The following is a 24,337-nucleotide window of genomic DNA, read 5'->3' as shown; positions in this document are numbered from 1 at the left end:
AAGATTTTATTTATTTGACAGAGATAGAAACAGCCAGCGAGAGAGGGAACACAAGCAGGGGGAGTGGGAGAGGAAGAAGCAGGCTCCCAGTGGAGGAGCCTGATGTGGGGCTCGATCCCATAACGCTGGGATCACACCCTGAGCCGAAGGCAGACGCTTAACTGCTGGTGCCACCCAGGCGCCCCAAAATACAAGCTTTTAAAAGCAAGACAAAACAAACAGGAAATAAATTGATTACAATTGCTTCGATTCTTCCTCATGAGATTGGAAAAGTTTAATCACTTAATGGTAAATGGCATTGTAAAAGAAAACTGTACAGAGGAAAAAAACACACGTAAGTGTGACTTTCGCCTTTTAAAAATATTAAATCAAGAGAGACAAATTGATCCACCCAACTTGGAAACTGAATCACACAATAAAAACAACCATAAAATAAACATGCATGCTGTAGTTCTCTTACACTCTCATTCGTCTGTCACAGGTTGCCCCTGATGTTGGTCTGCCTGGAAGGAGGAATAATTTTCAAGTAAATTGGTACTTACCATCGTCTTTGTCAGGGACGATCTTAACCTGAGCCCCTGGGAACTCCGATCCAATCCGCCCACCCATGGGCATGCTCAGAAGAACATGGAATGTTTCCTCCTCTTCATACAAGGAGTCGTCAATAACAATGATGCGACACATTTTCTCACGCTCATCTTTGTCAAAACGGATGACGCTGGTGTGGTCCTCGGGCCTGGATATGTAATCTGAATAGGACAGCACTGATGTGGGCACAGTTCCGCCTGCCGTGCCTACGGACAGAGAATCCGAACACTGTTTATGTAGGACATGTTACAAGGGTGTTTCCAGAAATAATTATTTTCATATGCAATATCTTCATGGTCAATTCGTATACGAACCCCCCTGGAAATTGCAGTAGTGCCTACATACTGATTTAGCATCACAAGTCACCCTCACAGTGGTCTCAAGCACACAAAGAATATTACATTTCAAGAGTTTTCTACTCTACTTCCTGCCACTGGTCTTTCAGAAAAACACAACTTTACAAAATAAAAGCTCCTACTATTCCACCGCTTACTGTGTGCAGGCAGAGTGCCAAGTGCTTTATGCACATTACCTGCTTAATCCTCTCAACACTCTGTTGGGGGTTACACACTGGAGGCTTACAGAGGTTAAACCACTTGCTCTGGGACCCGGAGCCCAAGGTGGACCCTGAAGTCTGTGTTTCTGACCATAATTCTTTACTGCCTTTCAACTTATATAAATACATTAATGGGAATTTCACGAATGTCTGCTCAGATATCAACTGCATATATGACCTTCTCTTTTACATTCTTAGAAAATCTACCTGTTTCTTAGAAAGATATTTAGTATATTAATGAATATTATGTATAAATTTTAATTTTGCGTTATATAAAATCATCTTTCAGAGAAGGCTTACCCAATGAGTAAAAGAAATATTTTGAAATCCAGAGTTTCAAACTAGTTTGAAATTAGTTTCTTTTCCTTAGGTATGTATTTCTTTGCTCCCCCCATCCCTCTCTTTTTAAAAAATAACCCTCTTCTGTTTGATTGGGTTTGGGTGGGGGAAGGGAACTTCAATTTCTTACACTCCAAACAGCTTTGAGTATTAGATAAGAAACCACATGAATCACGTATGTTTTGGTAAGTAACAGCAGGGCCTCCAGACCCTCTTATCTCTAGTAATTGCTTTTTTTCTCCTCAGAGGTGTAACAGTGAAGGAAGACTTCTGGATAAATACTTCTTTGTACTTTATGAAAGCTGTAATAATACAGCATACCCCTCAAGGCAGAATGCTATGGTTCCAACATGTCAAAGAGGCTTCCACATACATCTTTGGAGGGATAGTTCAGTTCTTTGGTAAATCGAGCTACCTTGTTGTGTGTAACAGACCACCATCAACTCCTGGCTCACGTCTCCACTTCTCCTGATGGGAATGAACAGCTCACCGACATCTTCTTCAATGGAGTATTCAGACTGGGGAATAAATACAGTGGACTCTAAGGAGAAAACACAATCACAGCTACTATTATTTTTGTCTGAGCAAATTAAAATTGTTCTAATGATCAACTTTTCCCCCTTGCATATTCTTTCAGAATAACACAGCGTGAGGGGAAGGAGAAGAGGGAAGCAATATTGGATATAAAGCGTGCAGGCTCTGGGCCAGTGAATTCTTAACCTGAAGATAAAGCCCATCATTGCTTTTATCTCTAGTAATTGCTTTTTTTCTCAATTAATCAGTGCTGCTGACATACTTCTTTTTAAATGCAACTTTGTTCTCTTGACACAGGTCACCACCTTCCAATCCCGTAGTCAAATGTTAGAGGCAGAAGAGATGTCAAAGTTACCTTGTCCCACCTTGTTCTTTACAGATGAAGAAACTCAGGTGTAGAGAGTTGAACTTATTTGCCAAGGCCTCTTTTTTTTTTTAAAGATTTTTTAAATTTATTTGACAGAGAGACAGACACCCAGTGAGAGAGGGAACACAAGCAGGGGGGGAGTGGGAGAGGAAGAAGCAGGCTCGCAGCAGAGGAGCCTGATGTGGGGCTTGATCCCAGCACGCCAGGATCACGCCATGAGCTGAGGGCAGACGCTTAACAACTGGGCCAACCAGGCGCCCCTGTCAAGGCCTCTTAATGGTTGAGTCAAAATTAAAATTCAGATCTTATAAAATTTGCTCTTNGGGAGTGGGAGAGGAAGAAGCAGGCTCGCAGCAGAGGAGCCTGATGTGGGGCTTGATCCCAGCACGCCAGGATCACGCCATGAGCTGAGGGCAGACGCTTAACAACTGGGCCACCCAGGCGCCCCTGTCAAGGCCTCTTAATGGTTGAGTCAAAATTAAAATTCAGATCTTATAAAATTTGCTCTTCTACTCTTTACCTCAAATGTGCTCCTTTTGAATCATCAATGCTTAAAAATATAATAATGCACTGTTCAACACTTGATTTTTTTTGTTTGCTTGTTTTTTAAATTGCAGTTCCTTTAGAATTCATAAATCTATCAGTCAGCTATAAGGAATATACCTGTGGTTTCCTTCCTCCCCTAGAGAAATAACGATAACACACAGTATACAACATTATATTTATATAATAAGTCTCAGTGATTCATTTTTAAGGTAGTTGAAAGGTACCCTAAATAATAAAAATGGCATAATTAAACTGGTGAAAAATACAGTTCAATCAATGTAAAACTAGGTTGCGTTCAGGAAAAACATTTAGTCCAATAAGTTGACATGATAACCTCCAAACAGATCTTTTGGTGACTGGGAGTCTGTTTCACTGAAAATTTCACATACATATAGAAAATGCTTCACTGTTATTTTAAAAACAGTAAGCCACACTGCTTTTGATGATTACAAAAGACCGTTGGAATAAGACATAGGCGCTTAGGGTCCATGTTCCATCCTCTCCACCCTGCCCTGTGCCCCAGGAACTGACGAATGTGAACCACATCAAAGGTTTCCCTTGTGCTCTGGCTTCCCGATGGGTCAGCCAAAAGGGAGCACAGGCAGGGCTGGGAGGTCAAGAGCAGAATGAGGTCTGCACCATTCATCCCCCTGGCTGCTTTTGGGTTCAGGGCTGGCCACACCCCTTCCCCCAAGTAACGGTCATGGTGCCCACTGGACTCCCTAGCTCATTCTCTGGGCTCAGCTAACTTCTCCTTCCCTTGCCCTCAGGCCTGAGGTGGTAATGGTGCCTACTCTTACTAGCCTTTATCCTACTAGCCTTTACATTGCCTGGTGATTTCCCAATCTTTGCCCTCAACCTTGTAAATAGTCCTATTATTATATTCTTTTTAAATTACTTAAATTAATTTAAATTTAAATTATTACATTAAAAAAAACTGAGTGTCATTTGTTTCCTTCTGAGATTCTGACTGATACATCAATGTAAAAAATGGTACCATTAAAAAAAAAGGGTGGGTTATTAGATTTTATAACTAATTATTCATCTATCAAACACTGATTGAGTGACTTGTACTTGCCAGACACTCCTACTAGGCAGAGGGGATATGGAAGTAAACAAAACCCCTGGTATTAGGGAGTTTTCATTCTAGTTGGGGGTGAGGAAGAGGAACAAAATAAACAAATATACAAGAATAGATAGTATGTCAGGAAGTAACAAGTTATATGAAGGGAATAGAGTGTGCTGAGGGGACAGGGAGGGCTAGCACAGTGTATGTGCCGTGGTGGGCCTGTGTTATATATCAAAGTATCTCTGATAGAGTCATATTTGAATTGAGATTGCAAGGTGCTAACCAGATGCCCTCAGTAAATAACTTACAGAAGAGAATTCCAGGCAAAGGAATGAACAAGTGAAAGGGCCTCAGGCCAAAGTCATGCCAGGTGTGTATAGGAATGGCAGGAGGCCAATGTGGCTTGAGTAAACTGAGTAAAGAGAGGTCAAGAGAAGGGGGACCAGAGAAGCAGCGACTGGGTGTGGGCCGGGGTTGGCAGAGACTCAAAGGCAGGACTTTGGAGGAGTTGGAGGGGCTGGAGAGCTTTCCAGGAGAAGAAAAGGAAGGCTGCAGCTGTGCCCTGAAAGGAGGATGCTGGCACAGGGAAGCTGTGGGCAGGCTGACTAGAAGTGGGGCATCCTAGGTGACTAGTTACAGGAGAACATCTGCTTCCTCTGGTTGGTCTTAAGTTGAAAACGAGGAGAAAAATTAGGTAAGCTGTCAGTTATTGATCAAATTTTGACGATTTTAAGCTGATTACTTCAGAGGCTATGGTGTCGCTTCCCAGTTGCTGTTGGTTGTGGGTCAGAGTTGTATTTTAATATGTGGTCTGTCCATTGTCTGTGTGTATGTCCATGCATCTCTCAGTATAAAAGCATGAGAAGGCTTTGAATATGGGGGTGCTGTAACTTGACATATTTTAAGAACATTATTTTTGGCTGCTGTGAGATAAATAGACATTGAAGGCCAGGAGCTGGCTAGGAGCTCAGTTAGGAGGCTTTGTGGGGTCAAAGGTCACAGAAGACTGATCAGGTGGTGGCAGGGGAGCTGGTATAATATGGTTGTATGCAGGACATACAAAGGAAGAGCCAGAAGAGTTTTCTAATAGACCAGCTGTGGTATGTGAGAACGGAAGAGTCAAAGGTGACTCCAGGGGCGCCTCGGTGGCGCAGTCGTTAAGGGTCTGCCTTCGGCTCAGGGTGTGATCCCGGCGTTATGGCATCCAGCCCCGCATCAGCTCCTCCACTGGGAGCCTGCTTCTTCCTCTCCCACTCCCCCTGCTTGTGTGCTTATGTTCCCTCTCTTGCTGGCTGTCTCTCTCTCTGTCAAATAAATAAGTAAAGTCTTAAAAAAAAAAGGTGACTCCAAGTTATTGCTGTCTTGACCAACTAGAAAGATGAAAGTGCTGCTTGTAGAAGTGGAGGTGACTGCATGAGAATCAAATTCAGGGGTGGATCAGGAGCTCCATTTTGGACACACTCAAATTAAGCTTTATTTTATTTTAGATTGACTGATTTGGAGGTGTCTTTTCAGTATCCAAGCTGAGATGTCAAATTAGCCAGTGGGGCACACAATCCTGGATTTCAATGCACAGGTACAGATGGGAAAGATAAAAGTGGGAGTTACTGGCACGTTGGTGTATGTGAAGTCTGAGTCAGAATAAAATCATTTAGGGAGGGATTGTAGATAAACAAGACAATGGATCCAGGGACTGGCCTCAGGGCATTTAGAGGTCAGGGAGATAAAGAAGACTAAGCAAAGGAGGCTGAGAGGGGTCCCAGTGATGAGAACAACCAAGAGAGTGTGGATATTGGAGGCCGAGTGCAAAAAGTGTTGGAAGACAAAGGGCCTGATGAAATGCTTCAAATGCTGCTGACAAGTCAAGAAAGTCGAGAATCGACCATTACATTTGGCAAACCGAAGTCACTGGTTATCTTTGCAAGAACTGTTTCAGTGGAGTAAGGGGGACAAAAGCCTGAAGGAATGAATGGGAAGAGAGAAACTAGAATTCTAGACAAAAGGCACAGACATTTCAAAAAGTTTGCTGTCAATGGAGTGACATCTAGAGAAATATCTTGTTTATTTTTAAGATGAGTTTTTGTAAGGGCAAAATTACTCCTACTATTATGAAGTAGGATTTTACCAAACATAAAATTTCAATATACAAATTATCATAACATTTCATTAGAAAAAATACGCAAAGTGCCACAAAATATTCAAATCAGGTGTTCAATGAATTCCAGTAAGTTTTTTTAATTCACTAATGGAAATTAAGTCTGGTATCACTTAGGTTTTAGCAGTCTTCAGGTCATTTACTCCAATGGCATTAGTATAAATACTACACAAAGTTTTGTTTCTTTATTGAAGTTTGCTGTGGACTGAACGTGTCCCTCGGAATTTATACACAGAAGCCCTAACCCCCAGAGTGATGATATTTGGAGGTGGGGACTGTCGGGAAGGAATTAGGTTTAGATGAGTTCATGAAGGTGGGGTCCTCATTTTGGGATTAGTATACTTAAAAGAATAGAAAGAGCCTCCCTCTCTCAGTCCCTCCACGCACATACACCAAAGAAAACCATGTGAGCAGATAGCAAGAAGGCATCAAACCACAAGCCTGAATCTGCCAGCACCTTGACCCTGGACTTCCAGCCTCAAGAACTGTGAGAAATAAATGTTGCTGACACCAGCCAGGGTGTTATATATTTTGCTACAGCAGCCTAAGACAGAGTTGATCATACATAATACTTGCCCTGTACTTCTAATCTATACTGGTCAACTCTTTAAAAATAAGTTATTCATCAAAGTCCCACGTATGGCATTGTAACTTCATACCTTGAGTACTTGAGTTCCTCCTACAGGCTACGGCCCATGCAAGTTTGATAACAAGCCAGTACTGGTTGCTCGAGCTGGGAGGTTTGAAGTATGAATAAAGATGAAAGCGAGGTGTCCAGAGCTTGCCCTTAGCTCTGGAACCCACTCCCACACTCGGTCTGACAGAGGGCGAAGAGGTCCAGCACCAAGTTTAAGTCTTCTGCTGACTGAACTTGGGGCAGAAATGGTGGTTTATGGGAGAAACAGGAAAAGGAGAGGGGGAGAAAAGCTTCCCTGGTAGATTTTTCTAGTTAACATCATTTTTCAAGTTCACTTCGTATGTATAGTGGAGTTCACATGTAGACTGCCTCAGGCAAGCACAGCTTTTTAAACCCCCCAGAGTGGCATTTGTGTATCATCCTTAAAAACTATTACCTAATACCAAAAAAATACTATTATCTAATACGTATGGGGTTCTTACTGTTGTTTGTGAAGCCCTCATTCTAAACGCTTTACATGTATTGGCTGGTTTTATCCTGGCAGCAACGCTTTCATATGAGAACTATTATGGCTGTCATTTTACCTCCGAGAACATGAGGCACACAGAGGTTACAGGAGGCCCACAAAGGTTATGGAATCAGCGGAAGTTAAGGCCAGTAGTGGCGATGTCCGTATTTGAACCCAAGAAGCCCGTCTCGAAGACCAAGCCCATAACCGCTATGGTTTACTTCTAAAGGAAGAACATTCAGGGTAGCAGGCAGCAGCACTCACGCCAGAGACACAGAAGGCTCAACCGAGATTATAAAACACATAATTACTGCTAAAACAGAGCCGGCAGGGACAGCAGAGGCAGAACAAAGGAAGCTAAAAACAAGTATTTTGAGAATTCTTTTACAGATCCAATGTATTCATAGAATTCCATATATAAACTCCTACATATAAATTATAAAAGTATTACATAAGGTATAAAATATGTATGATATTTATATTAATCAAGTTATAGAAGTATTATGTGTTACATGTATAAATACATAATAATATGTGTATGAATATAATACCGTATTATGTAATATAACAGCATATCATATGTCAGATCCCAATGAGCCCATTGAACGGAAGCTACAGCAACCTCTGGGAAGGGGTTTCATTGAGAGGCAAAACCAGGGTGATATTCTAGAAATAGTAAACTCTCTACTAAGTAAATAGAGACACACACACACACAAAAATGCCTTCAGGGTCAATCTCTCCATCCTTAACACTGGCTTTTCCACGGGGTAGGCCCACAAGGGACTTTTCCTTCTTTAAATCTCTCAGAATTCTTGACGATGAACATGTGTTACATTTAGATTTTCAGATCGGTTTCATTAGTCTGTATTTTGAAAGATAAAGCTGAATAAAGTGAGTGCGTTCTTTATTAGTCAATGCATCTATACTGTAATGAGTGCTTTGATCTGCAACTGCTGGTTTTATTTTATTTTTAGGTTTGACTGGGCTGTCATTTAGGCAAGAAATGACTTCTGTTCTTAGAAATAAAGTAGTTGTAGTTCCATTTGAAAGATAATGTTCATGCTGTCCTTTTCTCAATTATCCTGAAGAGAGTAAAAAAAAAAAAAAAACAACGAAAAACCAGATTCTACTAAAAACATGATAGAACAAAATATCTTCTAAAATCTTTGTTAGAATGGAACAGAGAAAGAAAATGCAGCACATGGAGAAAGGCACTGAGGGTTCACCTCCTTTGGAAAGTTTGGCACATTCAAAAAACACCCCCGAAGATATTCCGGGACCTCCCCGGCTACCATGGTGCCCTTAGACTGGGCAACAAGTGGTACTGAGTTGTCCCTCATATGTTTGAACTTGGACAGCTCTCTTAATTTCCATGGTCTGTTTTTTTACTCTGAAACAGACATAGTGATTAATATAGGCTAATTTCACAGGGACTCAAAAGAGACACAAATGAGAATCAGGAAAACCTCTAAATCACATGAGAATAAGTATTATGCGTTCATATCAGGATGCCATGAGGTCCAAAAATCATCCTGTAGCACTAAGCAAACGTAAAATTGAATCTTTGTTCCTATCATTAAATGTTTTCATTTTGTGAACGTAGAAACTTTCAGACAGTTTTACACCACTAAAATGGTTTTATTTTGCAGCACCTTTTTTCATATCCGCCTTTTGGTGCCAGAAATGTGCAGATGTGTGCTGTAATTTGAACAAGTATTTAGAATTGTCTGTCTCTCTTAAGACAATGACTTGTGCTTCACAGTAACAGAATTTAAAAAGACAAAAAGATTTCCATTATCAGAAAAGAAAAAAAAAAGAAAGAAAAGAAAAGAAGAAAAGCAAAAAAGCTTCCACACTCACTGAAATTGATTTTTTGCTTGCTTTATCATTTTGGTGTGATAAGCTGCAGTGGACCACCACTTCACTAATTCTGGACCTCAGTTTTGGCACACTCATCGGCTAGCCAGTGATCTCCCTATGACAACACTGACAATGGTACAAAATCTTAGAAGTAATAACTAGTGTTTGTGTTTCATGTAATAGCCTATGTCATCTGAACTCTACCCCATGAAATGGGTTTGGTTCACTCAGCACACAAAAGTTTGCCTTTTCTTCGTATCCAATAAGGTCAGGGTTCTTGAGCTATAATTTCTACTTTCCTCTTGAATGGTTTACTTATTTTCTACTATATATTATACAGAATTAACCTAATCTGATCATACAAAAAATGATTACAGAGATCAAATATTTAATTCACGAGGTTCATGGTTGATTTCGATATCATAAAGGTATCAGAATGAGGCCCTTTCAGTCAGAAGTTTGCAGACACTTCAAATGTACTTACTAAATAATTGCATAAAATACTTATGGGCTTTAGATGTCTATGCTAGGTATCCATAGTCAAATACCTGTATTTGAGGCCATGTTCTCCTAATAAAGTACATAAAACTCAATTTACCCTGGTTAGAAATTATTCAAAGTAAAAAAAAAAAAAAAAAAAGGAATGGGATCTTAATATCAAATAGGTTTTAGCTCTTACCTATTTTCCTCTTAACAGAAATAAAAATGTTTAATATTAATTAATATCTATATACTACTAAGAGTGAGGAAAGATGGTGTTATGTCTGAAAGTTAGGGAATCTAATATATAGGAAATTAAGAATCTTTTTCCAGGTTAGAGACTTGCTCCTTTATCACAGCACACAGCATCCTGTATTGTTAACTGTAATCATTTCATGGAAACCACCTAAAGATACCCTTCCAGAGTTAGTGTGCCTTCTTCAATGTGGCTCCCTCATCCCTAGCTCTTAGCAGAACTCCTGGCACAGAGCGGATGTTCAATAAACAGCTGTTGAACATAGATGCATTGTGCAAGAGCTGGAGTAGTCTTGATCATCTTCCTGCAACCCTTGTTTTGTTCACCTATACTAATATATTTTTTGGCTTGATATATAAAGGGAAAATAAATAGAATAAGAAGAGAAGGAATCACTCTGTTCTTGGTTTTGTTTGTTTTTTCATATACAAGAATAGGTGAAACAATGCTGCTGTTGGCAACGTGTGCCATTTAATTATGATTCTGGATATTATTTCTTTTCAGTCATGTGGAATGACAGAAGACTGGAAAACTCAGGGAAAAGAGAAGGGCTTCATAGGGGATTAAAAAATCTCTCTCTATATTCAGACCCTGGCTCCGGCACTTATTAGCAGAGAACTCTGGGGAAATAAATTCTTTGAGCCTCAGAGATCTCCTCTGGAGACTGACATATAAATCGCAGGTTTAGAAGAGACAAGACTGTGAAGCCCCTAACGCAGTGTCCGGCTCACGGTGGATACTCAAATATGGCAGAGCTTGGTACTATAATTACTATCCCTTGGCCTATGGAATAATCCCTGTGGACTTCTCGGGGTTAGAGAAGAGGGCAGAAGCAGTGACAGTGACCTGAAATTCCCTCGAAGCCCTTCTTGTCTTCCGGGGATCTGCTGTCTGCTCTTGATTCAGTCCAGCCCAGCTGCAGAGGATCTCTCCGAGAAGCGAATTTTTACCGCTCAATGGGACTCCACAGAGGATAGCCATCCCCTCAGACAAAGTGTTATTTTACCCATCTCTGCCAATATTAAAGACAACCAAATACAACAGCTTCCAAGTGGTGGATTTGGGCCGAGATTTAAAGATGGCTCTATTTCTCAGGTTCCCCATCCAGAAAATGAGTTAAACACTTCACGTACTTTAAAACCCTTCCCAACTGGAACTTTCTATGTGCATTTGTAAAGGATGGAGATTGTGGAATCACATTGAAACAAGGGAGGATAGCAGTGATAGAGGACAAAGCAGTGAGGTAAAAATCACGACAAGAGTAGATTTTCCATGGGAATGTCTCCAAGGCCACAAGCACCGGGGGCAAAGGCAGTATGACGAAAAGAAGTTACCAGCTCTGCTTAGCAGTCTGTATTCTTCGTATTCTAGTCTTCCTCTTTGTACCACAGACTTCAATGTATGAGGAAGTTAAATTTATTGGCGTATTCAGTAAATGACTAAACCCATTTGTCTGGGAAGCTATTGATATCCACAGTCACGGCAGAAGGGCGTGTCCTCCTCCTGTGCTCCCACAGCACTTTGTTGAGTAGAAGGAAAAGCCCCTTTTCGGTCCTCTATTTTCATGCAACAAAATTTTTCTCTTCTCAACAAAAATGTGGGCTTCTGAAGTCCCATCTGACAGTTAAGCTGTGCCTGAGTGGCCCCTCTCTGATTGGCAGGATATAGAGACATCGGCCTGTGGCCCTTAGGAGATAAGCGCCCTTCTAAGCATGGCCGCCCCAGGGCATCCAGGAATGAGGACTGGGGTGCACTTCTTCTCATTGGTTTTGCCCTTTGAAGCAGGCTGCCCTCCTGCACAGAAGATGCAGGAAGACATAGTGACTCAACCCACTCTTTGGAGTGGATTCAATCTATTCCCAGCCAGGTCACAACATCTGGAGGCATGAGAGATACCATAGAACATCCATATGGGCATTGCGCAGTACCTCAGGTGAAACAAATAAGCACCTAAGTGTATGTATCATCTTTGCAGTAGATGCAGACACTTGTGTATTGAACAAAATGCATAGTCACTTAAAATCTTTACTTAAATCACAACTATCTAACTTAAAAAATATAAATGCGGGGCGCCTGGGTAGCGCAGTCGTTAAAGCCTCTGCCTGCAGCTCAGGGCGTGATCCTGGCGTTCCGGGATCGAGTCCCACATCGGGCTCCTCCGCTGGGAGCCTGCTTCTTCCTCTCCCACTCCCCCTGCTTGTGTTCCCTCTCTCGCTGGCTGTCTCTCCGTCACATAAATAGAATCTTTAAAAAAATATATAAATGGATAGAGTATTATAAGAGTATAATTATGAACATGTGAGAATTTGGGATGTATGTATGTATATGCTTGTATGTGTGTAGAGTTTATGTCAGTAAGTTGTTTTGTTTTGTCATAAAAAATGGGAAGAGTATTCTTAAATCTGTCACATGTGGGGACACCTGGGTGGCTCAGTCGGTTAAATGTCTGTCTTCGGCTCAGGTCATGAACTTAGGGTCCTCGGATCGAGTCCCGCATCGTGTTCCTTGCTCAGTGGGGAGCTTGCTTCTCCCTCTGCCTGCTGCTCTCTCCCTGCTTGTGCTCTCTCTCTCCCTCTCTGACCAATAAATAAATCAAATCTTAAAAAAAAAAGAATAAATAATAAAATAAAATTTGTCACATGTGAAATTGAGAGCATTCTATAAACAAGAAAAATGCCTAAAATGGTACATATGTCTACAAGGTAGTGAGATAAAGAGAGCGAGTGAAGGAATGTACATAATGTGTTAAGTGAACTGTCTGCCAATAATAAGTGTTTGACGAATTTCAATTATTATCATTATCAGTAGCACTTATGGGTAAGTAAATAACTGGGAGAAGTATGTATTTGCATGTGTTTATATAAACTAGCTACTAAGTAAAGACCGTTTCCAGACTAAAGTATAGCAGAGTTGGATATGTCCTCTTCTCAGTCCCAAACACTGCACGTACTTTGTTGTACCACATCACATTCTATTGCCACCACTTATTTATAGGGCTCTCCTTCTCATTAGACCATATTTGCTTTGATAGAAAGAACTATAGCCTATTATCTTTGCATACCTAAAACATAGTGTTGTACTCAGCACAAGTATGAGCTGGATACATTTTTAATGCATTCAAAATAAAATCTCATGTCTTAGAAGTAATACACAGAGGAGGAGTTTACAGGCATAATGATTCCTAGAGCTAGCCAATTTATATGTGCAGACTTACAACACAGTGTAGAAGGAAACAATTAAAATTTTGAAATGGTAGGGAAAGTGACCCTTTATGGGGGGGAAAAAAGGATTCTTTAATTTCTTAAAATGAAATCTAACAATGTTATTTGTGATATTAGAAATAACATTTGTATTGTGCTTTATGTTTTATAGAACTCTTTCATAAGAACGATGCAATATGAGAATCATTAATTTTTTTTTTTAAGATTTTATTTATTTATTCAACAGAGATAGAGACAGCCAGCGAGAGAGGGAACACAAGCAGGGGGAGTGAGAGACGAAGAAGCAGGCTCATAGCGGAAGAGCCTGATGTGGGGCTCGATCCCATAACGCCGGGATCACGCCCTGAGCTGAAGACGCTTAACCGCTGTGCCACCCAGGCGCCCCGGAATCATTAATTTTTCTTATTTTGCGTATTAGGAAACTAAATCTTAATAAAACATGTTTGATTTTGATTAAGGTCAGAAAACTAGAAATGGTGGAATTGGGAATCAAACTCAGATCTTGTAACCTCAAGACCAATGGTCTCCAACAAGATGTGGAATATACCAAGCATTATGGGACACTTGTCAGTTACCCTAGGGATGATCATGGCCTAGAATGACTAGGGCTGAACTTCATCTAGAAAATTCCATAACTTAGATGACCATCACATGAAATGAAATTATGTTCATTTTGCGTTGTGTGTGTGTGCGTGTGTGTGTATGCATTTTTTTTTTAAGATTTTATTTATTTATTTGAGAGAGAGAGCATGAGTAGGGGGAGGAGCAGACGGAGAGGAAGAAGCTCCCCACAGAGCAGGGAGCCGATGTGGGGCTGGATCCCGGGACTCCAGGATCATGACCTGAGCTGAAGGTAGATGCTTAACTGACTGAGCCACCCAGGCACCTCTGTATTTTGTTTTTAATATTCCACTTCTCAGACCTAGTATGGGTATAGACCATAGAGTGTTACTCTGAGCTTATAAATAGGAAGGCACAAATGAGTTTCAGTGTCTTTTTTTAAAAAAAAGATTTATTTATTTATTTATTTATTTGCAAGAGAGAGAGAGAGAGAGAGAGAGATTGGGGGAGAGGCAGAGGGAGAGAATCTTCAAGCAGATTTCCGGCTGAGAGCAGAGCCAGACATAGGGCTTGATCTCAAGACCTGTGAGATCACAATCTGAGCTGAAACCAAGAGTCTGATGCTCAACCGAATGAGCCACCCAGGCGCAACCATGAGTTTAACTGTCTTTTTTTTTTTTTTTTTAAGATTTTATTTATTTATTGGACAGAGAGAGAGACACAGCGAGAGAGGGAACACCAGCAGGGGGAGTGGGAGAGGAAGAGGCAGGCTTCCCACTGAGCAGGGAGCCCGAAGCAGGGCTCAATTCCAGGACCCTGGGATCATGACCTGAGCTGAAGGCAGATGCTTAACGACTGAGCCACCCAGGTGCCCTGAGTTTAACTGTCTTATTTCTTAAGGTAAATTATGGCAATTATACCAATTGGCAAATAAATATCAAGAAATGGCTTCCAGGGTGTTTGGCAGACTTGGTAGAGGATATGACTCTTGATTTCAGGGTCATGAGTTCAAGCTCCACATTAGGCCTAGAGCTTACTTAAGAAAAAAGAATGAAAGAAAGAAAGAAATGGCTTCAAACAAACACTAACTGATGGGCCAGTTTACATGTATTAAAGTTGCCATGGGCTTGTTCAAAAGAGAGCTTTGTTGTGCTAGCACTTACCCAAAACTCAGGACCAGAAGAAAATTTAATTATTTATTCCTAGATAGTGCTGATAAAACTAAATGTAATTAAATGCCAACTGTTCTTTAAAAGAATTATAAACATAATTGAACTTCATATTTAACTAAAGGAGAGATGTTAGTTAAACAAACAGACCCAAAGCCTCAGTTCTCTTACGCGTTCTCTCTAATTATGTTTAGTCTTGTTAACCCAGAGTGTTCCACACATCTCCATTTCATGTACTCAGTAGATTGTATCTTCACAGAAAATTTAAGAGTTTTCTGACTGACAAAATAAAGTAGGCTGGCAGTTGAAAAGAAAGTCACGCCTGGCTTCCGACAGGATTTCAGCTTTAGAAGAGTCTCTTCAACCTTTGTATAAATGCCAGCCCTCAAAAAGCCATTCAACCTTTCTTTCTCCCTCTCTCTTTTTTTTTTTTTTTTCCTGACTGCACTGAGACAAGCCAACACTGTGGAAGTATGGCAGGGGGAGGGAACGGGTCAAATTACACACAAAAGCAGTGAGACTCACTTTTACCAACATCAGCCAAAAGTGTGCACTGACAACAAAGCATCACCTAATAGGAGTTAAGAACAATGATTCAAAACACGAGTCACCAGAGAGTGGGGACAGGTCAGGTGGTTTTTATGCAACAAATGTGGAGGCATAAGGGCCAAATGAAAATTTTTGGCTCATAAATACATGCAGGAAACTTGAACAATCAAGTGTACCATGGGGAGCAAATTAATGCCAAAGTGGTCTAATTCGTAACTATTTGCTTAAAGGAAATTTTAAAAGACATTTAAAAGACTTGGAGAAATAATGAATTAATTCAAGAAAAAGGAGATGAACAATATTGTTTCTAAAAGATAGAATTATAATAAGAGAAAGAACATGTTGATAATCGTGCGCATTTTGTAGTTCATTTACTTGGAATGATACGGCTTCCCTTATCAATTAATTTATAAGTTTTTGGCTTCCCTCTCCCATCAATGTATCTGAGAATACTGAACTATGAGTCTAGAATATTCTCCCCATAAAGTCCAAACATTGAATTTAAAACATCCTTTATGAGATATTTTGTCATTAAAAACCCAACAACAATACAAACAAGTTGATGATTGCTCTTACCATCTCCTGGGTCAACAATCTCCACCGTGGTCACTGCAGGGAATTCCAGAGCAGCCAGCACAGGCTCTGAGAGAACCACCTGGAAGGTCTCCGACTGCTCATGCTCCCCATCGCTCATGATCCGCACTCTCCAGGTGGCCCTGGTCTGGCCTGGGTTGAACTGCACTTGTTTCTGTGCTTTGCCCTTGAAGTCTTTGTCTTTTTCTGCAGTCCCATCTCTTGTGCCAATACCTTCACAAAAAATGGTATCATTTTCTTAGTCTCATTTTCAATTGGATCATTAAAGTTTTCTTTGTGGTTAACTTTTTTTTTTTTTTAAAGATTTTATTTATTTATTTGACAGAGATAGAGACAGCCAGCAAGAGAGGGAACACAAGCAGGGAGTGGGAGAGGAAGAAGCAGGCTCATAGCGGAGGAGCCTGATGTGGGGCTCGATCCCGTAACGCCGGGATCACGCCCTGAGCCGAAGGCAGACGCTTAACCGCTATGCCACCCAGGCGTCCCTGTGGTTAACTTTTATGTGTTACTTTATCCTGCATGTTACTAGATCGATGTTTGATTCCATGAAATGGACGGCTGGGTATGGGTCCTACAGTGAAAGTGTCCTCCTGTAGGCGTTGGCCAGTTCGTGATTCTATCCCATTCTTACCTCATGATGGTTTTCCTATATATTCTTTGAGCTATGTTTGTGTTAGGTGGAACCTCTTATAAAGCAAGACCCAGTAAATTGATTTTCATGTTGTGAATATTCTTACTGCTACAAATTTAGTCTAAAAACTTTTCACATTTGCTTTTGCATGTGTTTTATTCCACATATCATATGATAAAAACATAAGAAAAGTTCTCTAACTAGAAAATATAAACCAACAAGAGACTCTGTGAATCAAGAATTCTTTGATAATCAAAGTCGTAAATGGCCAAGCATAATAAACACTTAAAATATTCTCTACACATTTAAAGAATCTAATTCCGTGATTGTCAACATGACCACAACCAGGTTTTTTCTGGTGGAACGCTTCAGAATTCCATGAAACCATGTGAACAGAACTGGAAAGCTAAATATATATGGTTATTACGAGCAGTATGTTTGGCTTACTCTGATGGTTCACTCAAGGTCAACTGCAGCGAGCTGAGGAAGCTGAAGGATCTCTGAGTCTATCGCTACATTACAAGAGGACCTTCACCATTACTATACCATGTTTTCAAATAATAGATTATCTATAAATAGCCAAGAGTCAAAAAATCCAATGTCATACAAAAATTATAAAATTGTAGTACTTGTACTAGTATATCCTTAAGTACTGAATCAGAACCTCTTAGTGAGTCCAGTTAATAGAATAATTTTCAAATATATTTCTTTAAACATTGGCATTTTAAGAGAAGTTGGTAGGAAAGACAGACAAAAAGGGAAAAATAAAATCTTGTGACTATTAGAATTAAAAGTCTGAAAAATAAAGTCTTTGTAACATTTCTCATTTAACCGAAATAATTGTCATTTTAGAGAGTGGTGTTTATGCAAGATTAATGTGAATATTTATTTCTACATCTGAATACATGACTGTTAGTCTCATCTTAAAATGAAGATGAAAATAAATATTTCATTAAAATATTTTTGTTTTATAGATCTCAGAAAAACAACAAAAATATTGCATTTTTTAACTAGTAGGTAAAACATGATCTCCTTAATGTCAGGAGGAAAAATGGCTCAGAACTAGGAATTCCAGCACTACATATTTTGTTGAATGTTTCCCCAGACTTCCTGTTGGTTCTCTGGTTCCTAGTGCACACAGACAGGTTGTCAACACCTCTTGGGTCCACCATGATTCACTGCCAAGGTGATGATGAAAGGAATCATTCTCTCTGAGGTTCCAGCACACATGCTGCTCATTGACCCATCTATCCCCAGCAGCATGAGCCAGCAAAGAATCTATTATTTGGTCTCTGATAACTACTGCCCAGTTTTCTGTTTTGTTTTGTTTCACCAACAAGGCATTATTTTCCTAGAGATTCAAAAGGCAGTTAAAAACAAAAAGAAATGAGTAAAATAACAAGGAATGTCCACTAGTTCCAACCAGTCATCCTTACTAAGTGATAATCAAGTTATCCAACCTAATAAAATATATGTTGTAATACCAAATCTCATTGTTGCTGCTAATATAATTTTTTGGGTGGATTTTATAAAATATTCCCAGTTGAATGTTGGATGTAAATTATAAATAGGCAGTATTGCTGATTTGCCAAGCAAAGAGGAACGGACTTCTATTTTTTTTTTTTTTAAGATTTTATTTATTTGGGGGGGGGGGAGAGACAGAGAGTGCATGCACGAACAAGCAGGGGGGACTGGAAGGGGGGCAAGCAGACTCCCCGCTGAGCAGGGAGTCCGAGGAGGGGCTCAATCCCAGAACCCTAGGATCTTGATCTGAGCTGAAGGCAGATGCTTAACTGACTGAAAAACTGTGTTTTCTGTTGTTTGTGTCTTTTGTACTTTTGCATTTATTCTTGTATTTCTCAAGGCACAAGCTATTTCTTTTTTTATCTTTTTTTAAGATGTTCTTTTTTTAAAGTAATCTCTACACCCAATATGGGGCTCAAACTCACAACCCCAAAATCAAAAGTTACATGCTGTTCCAACCGAGCCACCTAAGTACCTCTTTATTTTGTGGAAAAAAGATTGTTGTCTTAAACTGTTGATATGCTTCTCAAACATGGGATAAAACTAAAAAGGACAGGTTATATTTTTAGAGGGTAAAATAAGACTTAGATGAAATACTAAACTTACTTTGGATCAAAAATAAAGATTTCCTTTTTATAATTAACACACAGTACCGACTCTGAGTATAGTGCTAAACTATCTTGTTAGCAACATATGAGAGCTTGTTAGAAATGCAGAATTTCGGGCCCTTCCCCAGACCCCCTGAATCAGAATCACCATTTTAGCAAGATCCAGGTAAATCTTTTGTGCATTAAAATCTGAGGGTAGGTAGGCACATACTAAATACTTCATACCTCCATAGGACCCTTTACGTAAGTGCCCATTTTAATAAAGGATGAAGAAATGGCCTATAGACTGTGGACGATATGGATTAGTCCACATTTTAATCTAATGTGGTAGATGAGAAAGTCAAGTAAGAACACACAATGCACAAAAAATGCTCTTACTTGGAGATACAAATATTCAACTGGTAAACCATATATATTTACATAACATTATTCGATGGGGCAAAAAGAATTCTTGAAATCAAAAAGCTTACAAATTGGGCTTAAATTTATGCTTTTATTTTTTCAAAGAGAATTAATTATTAAACAAAACATATTACTTTGATTTACTAAGCGAAACCACAATTGCATCTTTTCCTCTGGCATGAAAAAATGGCATGGAGGTCAAACAAGGTGCTTTCTGAATGAGAGAGCAGATTTCATATCCCACCTCCACCACACAGCAGCAATGGGATCATAGGCAGGTTTTGAAATTCCTCAGTTGCAGAGGATTTAAGAAGCACCACAGTGTGGTAGTTAAGAAAGTTGGCCGGGGGCCAAATCTCAGCTCTGCCCCTTAGTAGCTTTGGGCATATGACAACCTTTCTGTTTCTTTACCTGCATAATGGGGGCTATCATGTTACTCCTCTTATGGGGTTGACTATGTAAGGTATTGGGAACAAGGGCTGGCACATAATAACTCAATAAATGTTAGCTATTATTGCCAGTTCACAGTCCATTACGTAACACAGTGCCTGGCACTCAGTAAGCACTCCAGAAAATATTAGGTTGAGTTAGTGAGTAAAGCAAGTTGTAAGGAGTCAAAGATAAAGGTGCGGTACCTAATGTGCTTAGTAAGTATCCTGTATTTAGTAAATGCTGGATAACTGGTAGCAATAAGATACTTGAAATTCAAATACCTTTATAAAATGCACAGACATATTTAATTTATTAATGGGTTATACTGGTTATAAAATGAATAATCATCTCTGAGAAAATACATATATACATTTCATGTAATTCATGATTTACTAACTGTGCTCCTGAAGGCAAATGCCTTTGGATATCATGCAAACTATCTAATTCTAAAAGTTCAGAAAACAAAGTGGAGGTTTTAGGAAACAGGAGCGTGAAGCACATTCATTGTAGAACTTCTTGAAGCTATCCTCCTGTTTGATCTGACTTCCATTCTCCGTCACAGCTTGAATGCTATTGCCATCTTCAGTGATTGATGGGTGTGGGCCACACACAGGGCTTGCTAACTTCCTATCTCCCCAGGTTACTAAGTAACGTGTGAGGTTAACCAAGTGGAGCTAAAGAACTTTTGCAGAATGGCTGGTGCTCAGCTCAACCCAGAGAAAATAATAGTTCGTGGAAAAAATAACGTCAGGACAAAAAAAAAAAGAGCTCCTGTTTGACATTTTAGGATTCTGCTTTAAAAAAGAAAATGAAGAATGTGAAAAGATAGTTTTAAAAACATCTTTCCACTATTAACTTTCCCATGACATTCAGTGGACTCTGTGAGTAAAATGAATACACCCACCAGGAATTCAGGCAACATGCAAATAGATGAAGGCATCCTTAAGAATTGCTAAGGTTCTCTTTTTTTTAGTTATTATTTTCCCCATATTTTCAAGCACAAAAAACAGTGAAGGCTCATCACTCACTGACAATAAGTAGAACAGGATCAGATTCCTGATCTGCGGAGCACGTGTGTGTGTGTGTGTGTGTGTGTGTGTGTGTGTGTGTGTGTGCGCGCAGAGAAAACATGCTTCTAAAAAGAGAAGAGTAAGAGTGTTCACGATGCTTTCAAAGGTTTGACAAACAGAGTGGAAATGACAGCTGAGAAGAGGTACCTGCGAGTAAAGATGGAAGCAGAGCTGTCCTGATTGCAGAAGGTCTGCAGGTGGACCAGCCCCCTTGAGCAAAGTAACCCGAAGGGATCAGCAGAGTATAGTGTGAAAATCTCTCCTCTACAGTTAACAAACAAAAAACACTTTAAAAATAAGGGGTAATTAATATCCGGCATCTAAAGGTCAGACGGAACATGGTGGGGGATGGGGATTGCGGCTGTGCTAAGGTACGGTGTATGCTGTGTGTGTGTACATGTGTGTGTGCATGCGTGAATCGGGATCTACTCTTTAAGGCTTTTGAATTTCATGGACCAGTAAAATTTCAAATAATTGTTTTTATGGACAAACACAGGATTGCCCAATTTTTATTTTTTTGTTGCCAACATTTTCCTAGATTCCTACCTTAATTGCACTCTCACTCTATGAAAGCTCCTTTACCTCAAGAAAATTCTATCAGCCTAGATGTCCGTAAAACATACAGTACCATACATAATATATTGCTTGGGGAGCTATCATTTTTCATCAATATGCCAAATCTTTTGTGCCAATGGTGTTACTGCTTAAAATTACCTCATACCTACTTTTCTCTATTTTGTGCCTGCATGAAATTGAATGTGAACTTGATTGGGCTTGTAAATAGGCTTTATTCTTTGCTTTTGACTCTCAGTTTTATTTAAAAGGGTAAAGCAGCAGAAAATGATTAGTATTTAACATCTTACTCTTGGTTCTGGAGAAAAGTCACAATGTACATCTTTTATGTAGTGCTTTTATGTAAACTTTTCGTTACCTAGAAAAGCACTCAATGTAACAAACAAATAGTAAATTACACTTCAATGCCTAATAGGTTACTGAATGGTTTTTCACTTACTTGTTATGAAAGTGGCCCTCATACAGGTTTCACACTGACATTTCTGCAGATTTTTATCTTATGGTTATATTACAGATTCACCTAAGCCTCTTCTAAGGTCTAGTGACATTTACAATTTTTTAAGTTATGAGTGATTACTGCCATTTTTGTAAGGTTACTTACATCAGAGAAAGATAATATGTAGGTAGAAGGTTTGGAGAGGTATGTTAATTGGTTACACATTTCCTATTTTTGCAGCCTTTTGTCTCTATGATTTAGCCCTGACACAAAACTCTTGGCATATTTCTTTAGCAGTTAAAGAACGTTTAAATGTCAACATCTCCCTAAACTTTAAAACTAGAGCAGTAAACTGAACATATTTTAATCATTGGAAAATTATGAACTTTTGCTAGAAAAAGGGGGATTTTGAGACAGAAGTGCAAATTAAACTTACTTATAAATGAAGTCTCTCCCAAGTAACCTCTACGTTTAAGAATGACATCTAGAAATTTGGAGTCTTCATTGATGAGGTAATATTCCTTTTCAAAGGAGATCCATGCCCAATTCAGACGAAAATGCTGCTTGGTTAATTTGTTCCCACCTGGAAAACAAAAATTTTAAAGCCCCAAATAAGTGCTTTCTTGAATGAACAACCTTAAAAATTCTATAGATGACTTTAATGATGCAACATTAAGAATCACTGAAGTAGCTTGATTTGACACGCACCTCCAGAGTACATACCTGGAGATACAGCTTACTGTTCGTTCAGTGATTGTTATACAAAAATACAACAGATGACATAATCCTTCACAATATCTCTTGATGTTTAGAAGGCAAAAAGGGAATGGGGAGGGAGCACACAACTGACAGAAGTAATTTCCTTTAAACATACCATCAAGTATCCGAATTGCAGGATGACCTACTTTCCACAAGGTGCCGCTGGAGAGCAAGTTTTTCCACAAAGAAGGCTGCAAGGCTCATTTGTGATGTTAAAAACACACACACAACTTCACAAATACCTTTTTCTGGTTCACCGAGCAATTGGGTGGAAGGCTTTAATTATAACCACTTAAGAAAAAACAAATATCCCTTCTCCACCTCCCTTCCCCACTATACTCCACTCCATTCCTTAGAGCAAACAGACAGCTCTCTTCATTGATTCCATTCTACTCTCAAGATAAGGCTCTCTCCTCCCACCTCCCCACCAAAATGGAGCTGGCTGCCTCTCAGGAGAAACCGAGCTGTGTGTGATCTCTCTAATGTGAAAGCTGCGAGGCTAGGAAAACGAAAGGAGACATGGTTATCAGCTGATCACTCTGCAGTATCCCTCCACTTCCTTTGATCTACACCAATTATTTCAGAATAAAGTGAGGTTTATAAACAAAGGCATTGGTAATTTCTTTTAAGTCTTTCTGGAAAAGGGTAGGAAAAAAGCCCAAATAACAAACACAGCTAGAGGCACCATTTTAATTCTAGTTTCTTCTCTTCTGAGTTCACATAGAGAGAGCTACCCGAGAGAAAAAGAAATGAGACAGGACATCATCAGAACTTTAACGGACTGAGGGCAAAAAAAAAAAAAAAAAAAAAAAAAAAATTGCACAAGGGGGAACATAGTGAGGGAACAAGCACAAGAAAGAATGTTCATCTTGGCTAGAAATTTTTAAAAATAAAAGTCACAGCGACTTGAGTTATAAGTTGACAAGTACCAAAGATGAATGAGAACACCCAGTGCAGCAGAGATTATGTAGGGAAATTGTTTTTCTTGTTTATTGTTATTTGAATTGTAAATTAGCACAAGCCTTTTAGGCAGCTACATGGCAAGAGACAAAAAGATGTTCCTACCATTTGATCCTGTAAGTCCTTCTGTGGAAGGAATAATTATAAAATGTACTTGTAAGGAATTCTTTGTTGCAATAGTTACTATAACAGGCTCCCGAACCCAAAAAAGGTTTTGAGTTTTTGTGGTTCATGAAATCAATAAAATATTATTCGGTCATTAAACGATAAATGTGAAATTTTTGTTGGAATCCTTAAGGCACTTCAATACCCAGAGACACATGGTATTGATGCTGTGAATGTGGTAGTTTGTAAAATGAGGCGTTACAAATCTGGCGCTCCTTGGGGTGTTAAATTGACAGGATTATGGACCGTCCCCCTTTTTTTAGATAGAAAATAGAGTTCATTTTTTTAGATAGAAAATATAAATGGATTGGAGCGCAGGAAGGTCACGCCACATTGTGTCCTTAGGAACTTATTACGCCTACCATCTCCTAGACACTGGGTGCTGTTGGGAGGAGAGGCTAGGGCGGGGGCTCGCCTCAGCCCTGAAATCCAAGGCCTACTTCATTTCCCATCTGATGTCTGACTTTGAGCAAGTTTCTTCCCTAGACCTCTGTTTCCTCATCTGGAGAGTCAAAGGAAGGTAATATTAATTAATACCTGCATCCGGAGTGAGAGTCAAGCGAGATCAGCCACGTGGGCACGCAGCACAGCGCGGCACGTAGATGGCAGCACCCCCGTGAGCGCGCAGCACCCTGGCCACACTGCGCATGCGCAAATGCCGCCCACGTGCCCAGACTCGGGCGAATCCGCCTGAAATCAGCTTGCACTTGGCTCCCCCTTGCCTGGTTTCTGCGCAGCTGCGGCGCGCCGCGAGGCTGGCTGCCCTTGAGATTTCCAGTTTCATCTTG

General features: G+C 39.8%; 1 protein-coding gene across 1 annotated transcript in view; it reads right to left on the bottom strand.

Annotated features, from left to right (window-relative positions):
• The window catches only part of FREM2 (FRAS1 related extracellular matrix 2), a 164,861-nt gene that overhangs the window by 76,248 nt on the left and 64,276 nt on the right, over window positions 1-24,337 (bottom strand). The window contains exons 3-6 of the mRNA XM_034665086.1: window positions 22,102-22,248; window positions 15,972-16,202; window positions 1,899-2,024; window positions 543-794 (exon numbers count right to left, since the gene is read on the bottom strand). Coding sequence (XP_034520977.1) covers window positions 543-794; window positions 1,899-2,024; window positions 15,972-16,202; window positions 22,102-22,248 — 756 coding nt within the window. The remainder of the gene's footprint in view (window positions 1-542; window positions 795-1,898; window positions 2,025-15,971; window positions 16,203-22,101; window positions 22,249-24,337) is intronic.

This window comes from Ailuropoda melanoleuca, chromosome 7, assembly GCF_002007445.2.
Source record: "Ailuropoda melanoleuca isolate Jingjing chromosome 7, ASM200744v2, whole genome shotgun sequence".
NCBI classification, from domain to species: domain Eukaryota; kingdom Metazoa; phylum Chordata; class Mammalia; order Carnivora; family Ursidae; genus Ailuropoda; species Ailuropoda melanoleuca.
This window is presented reverse-complemented; position numbering and strand designations above follow the sequence as displayed.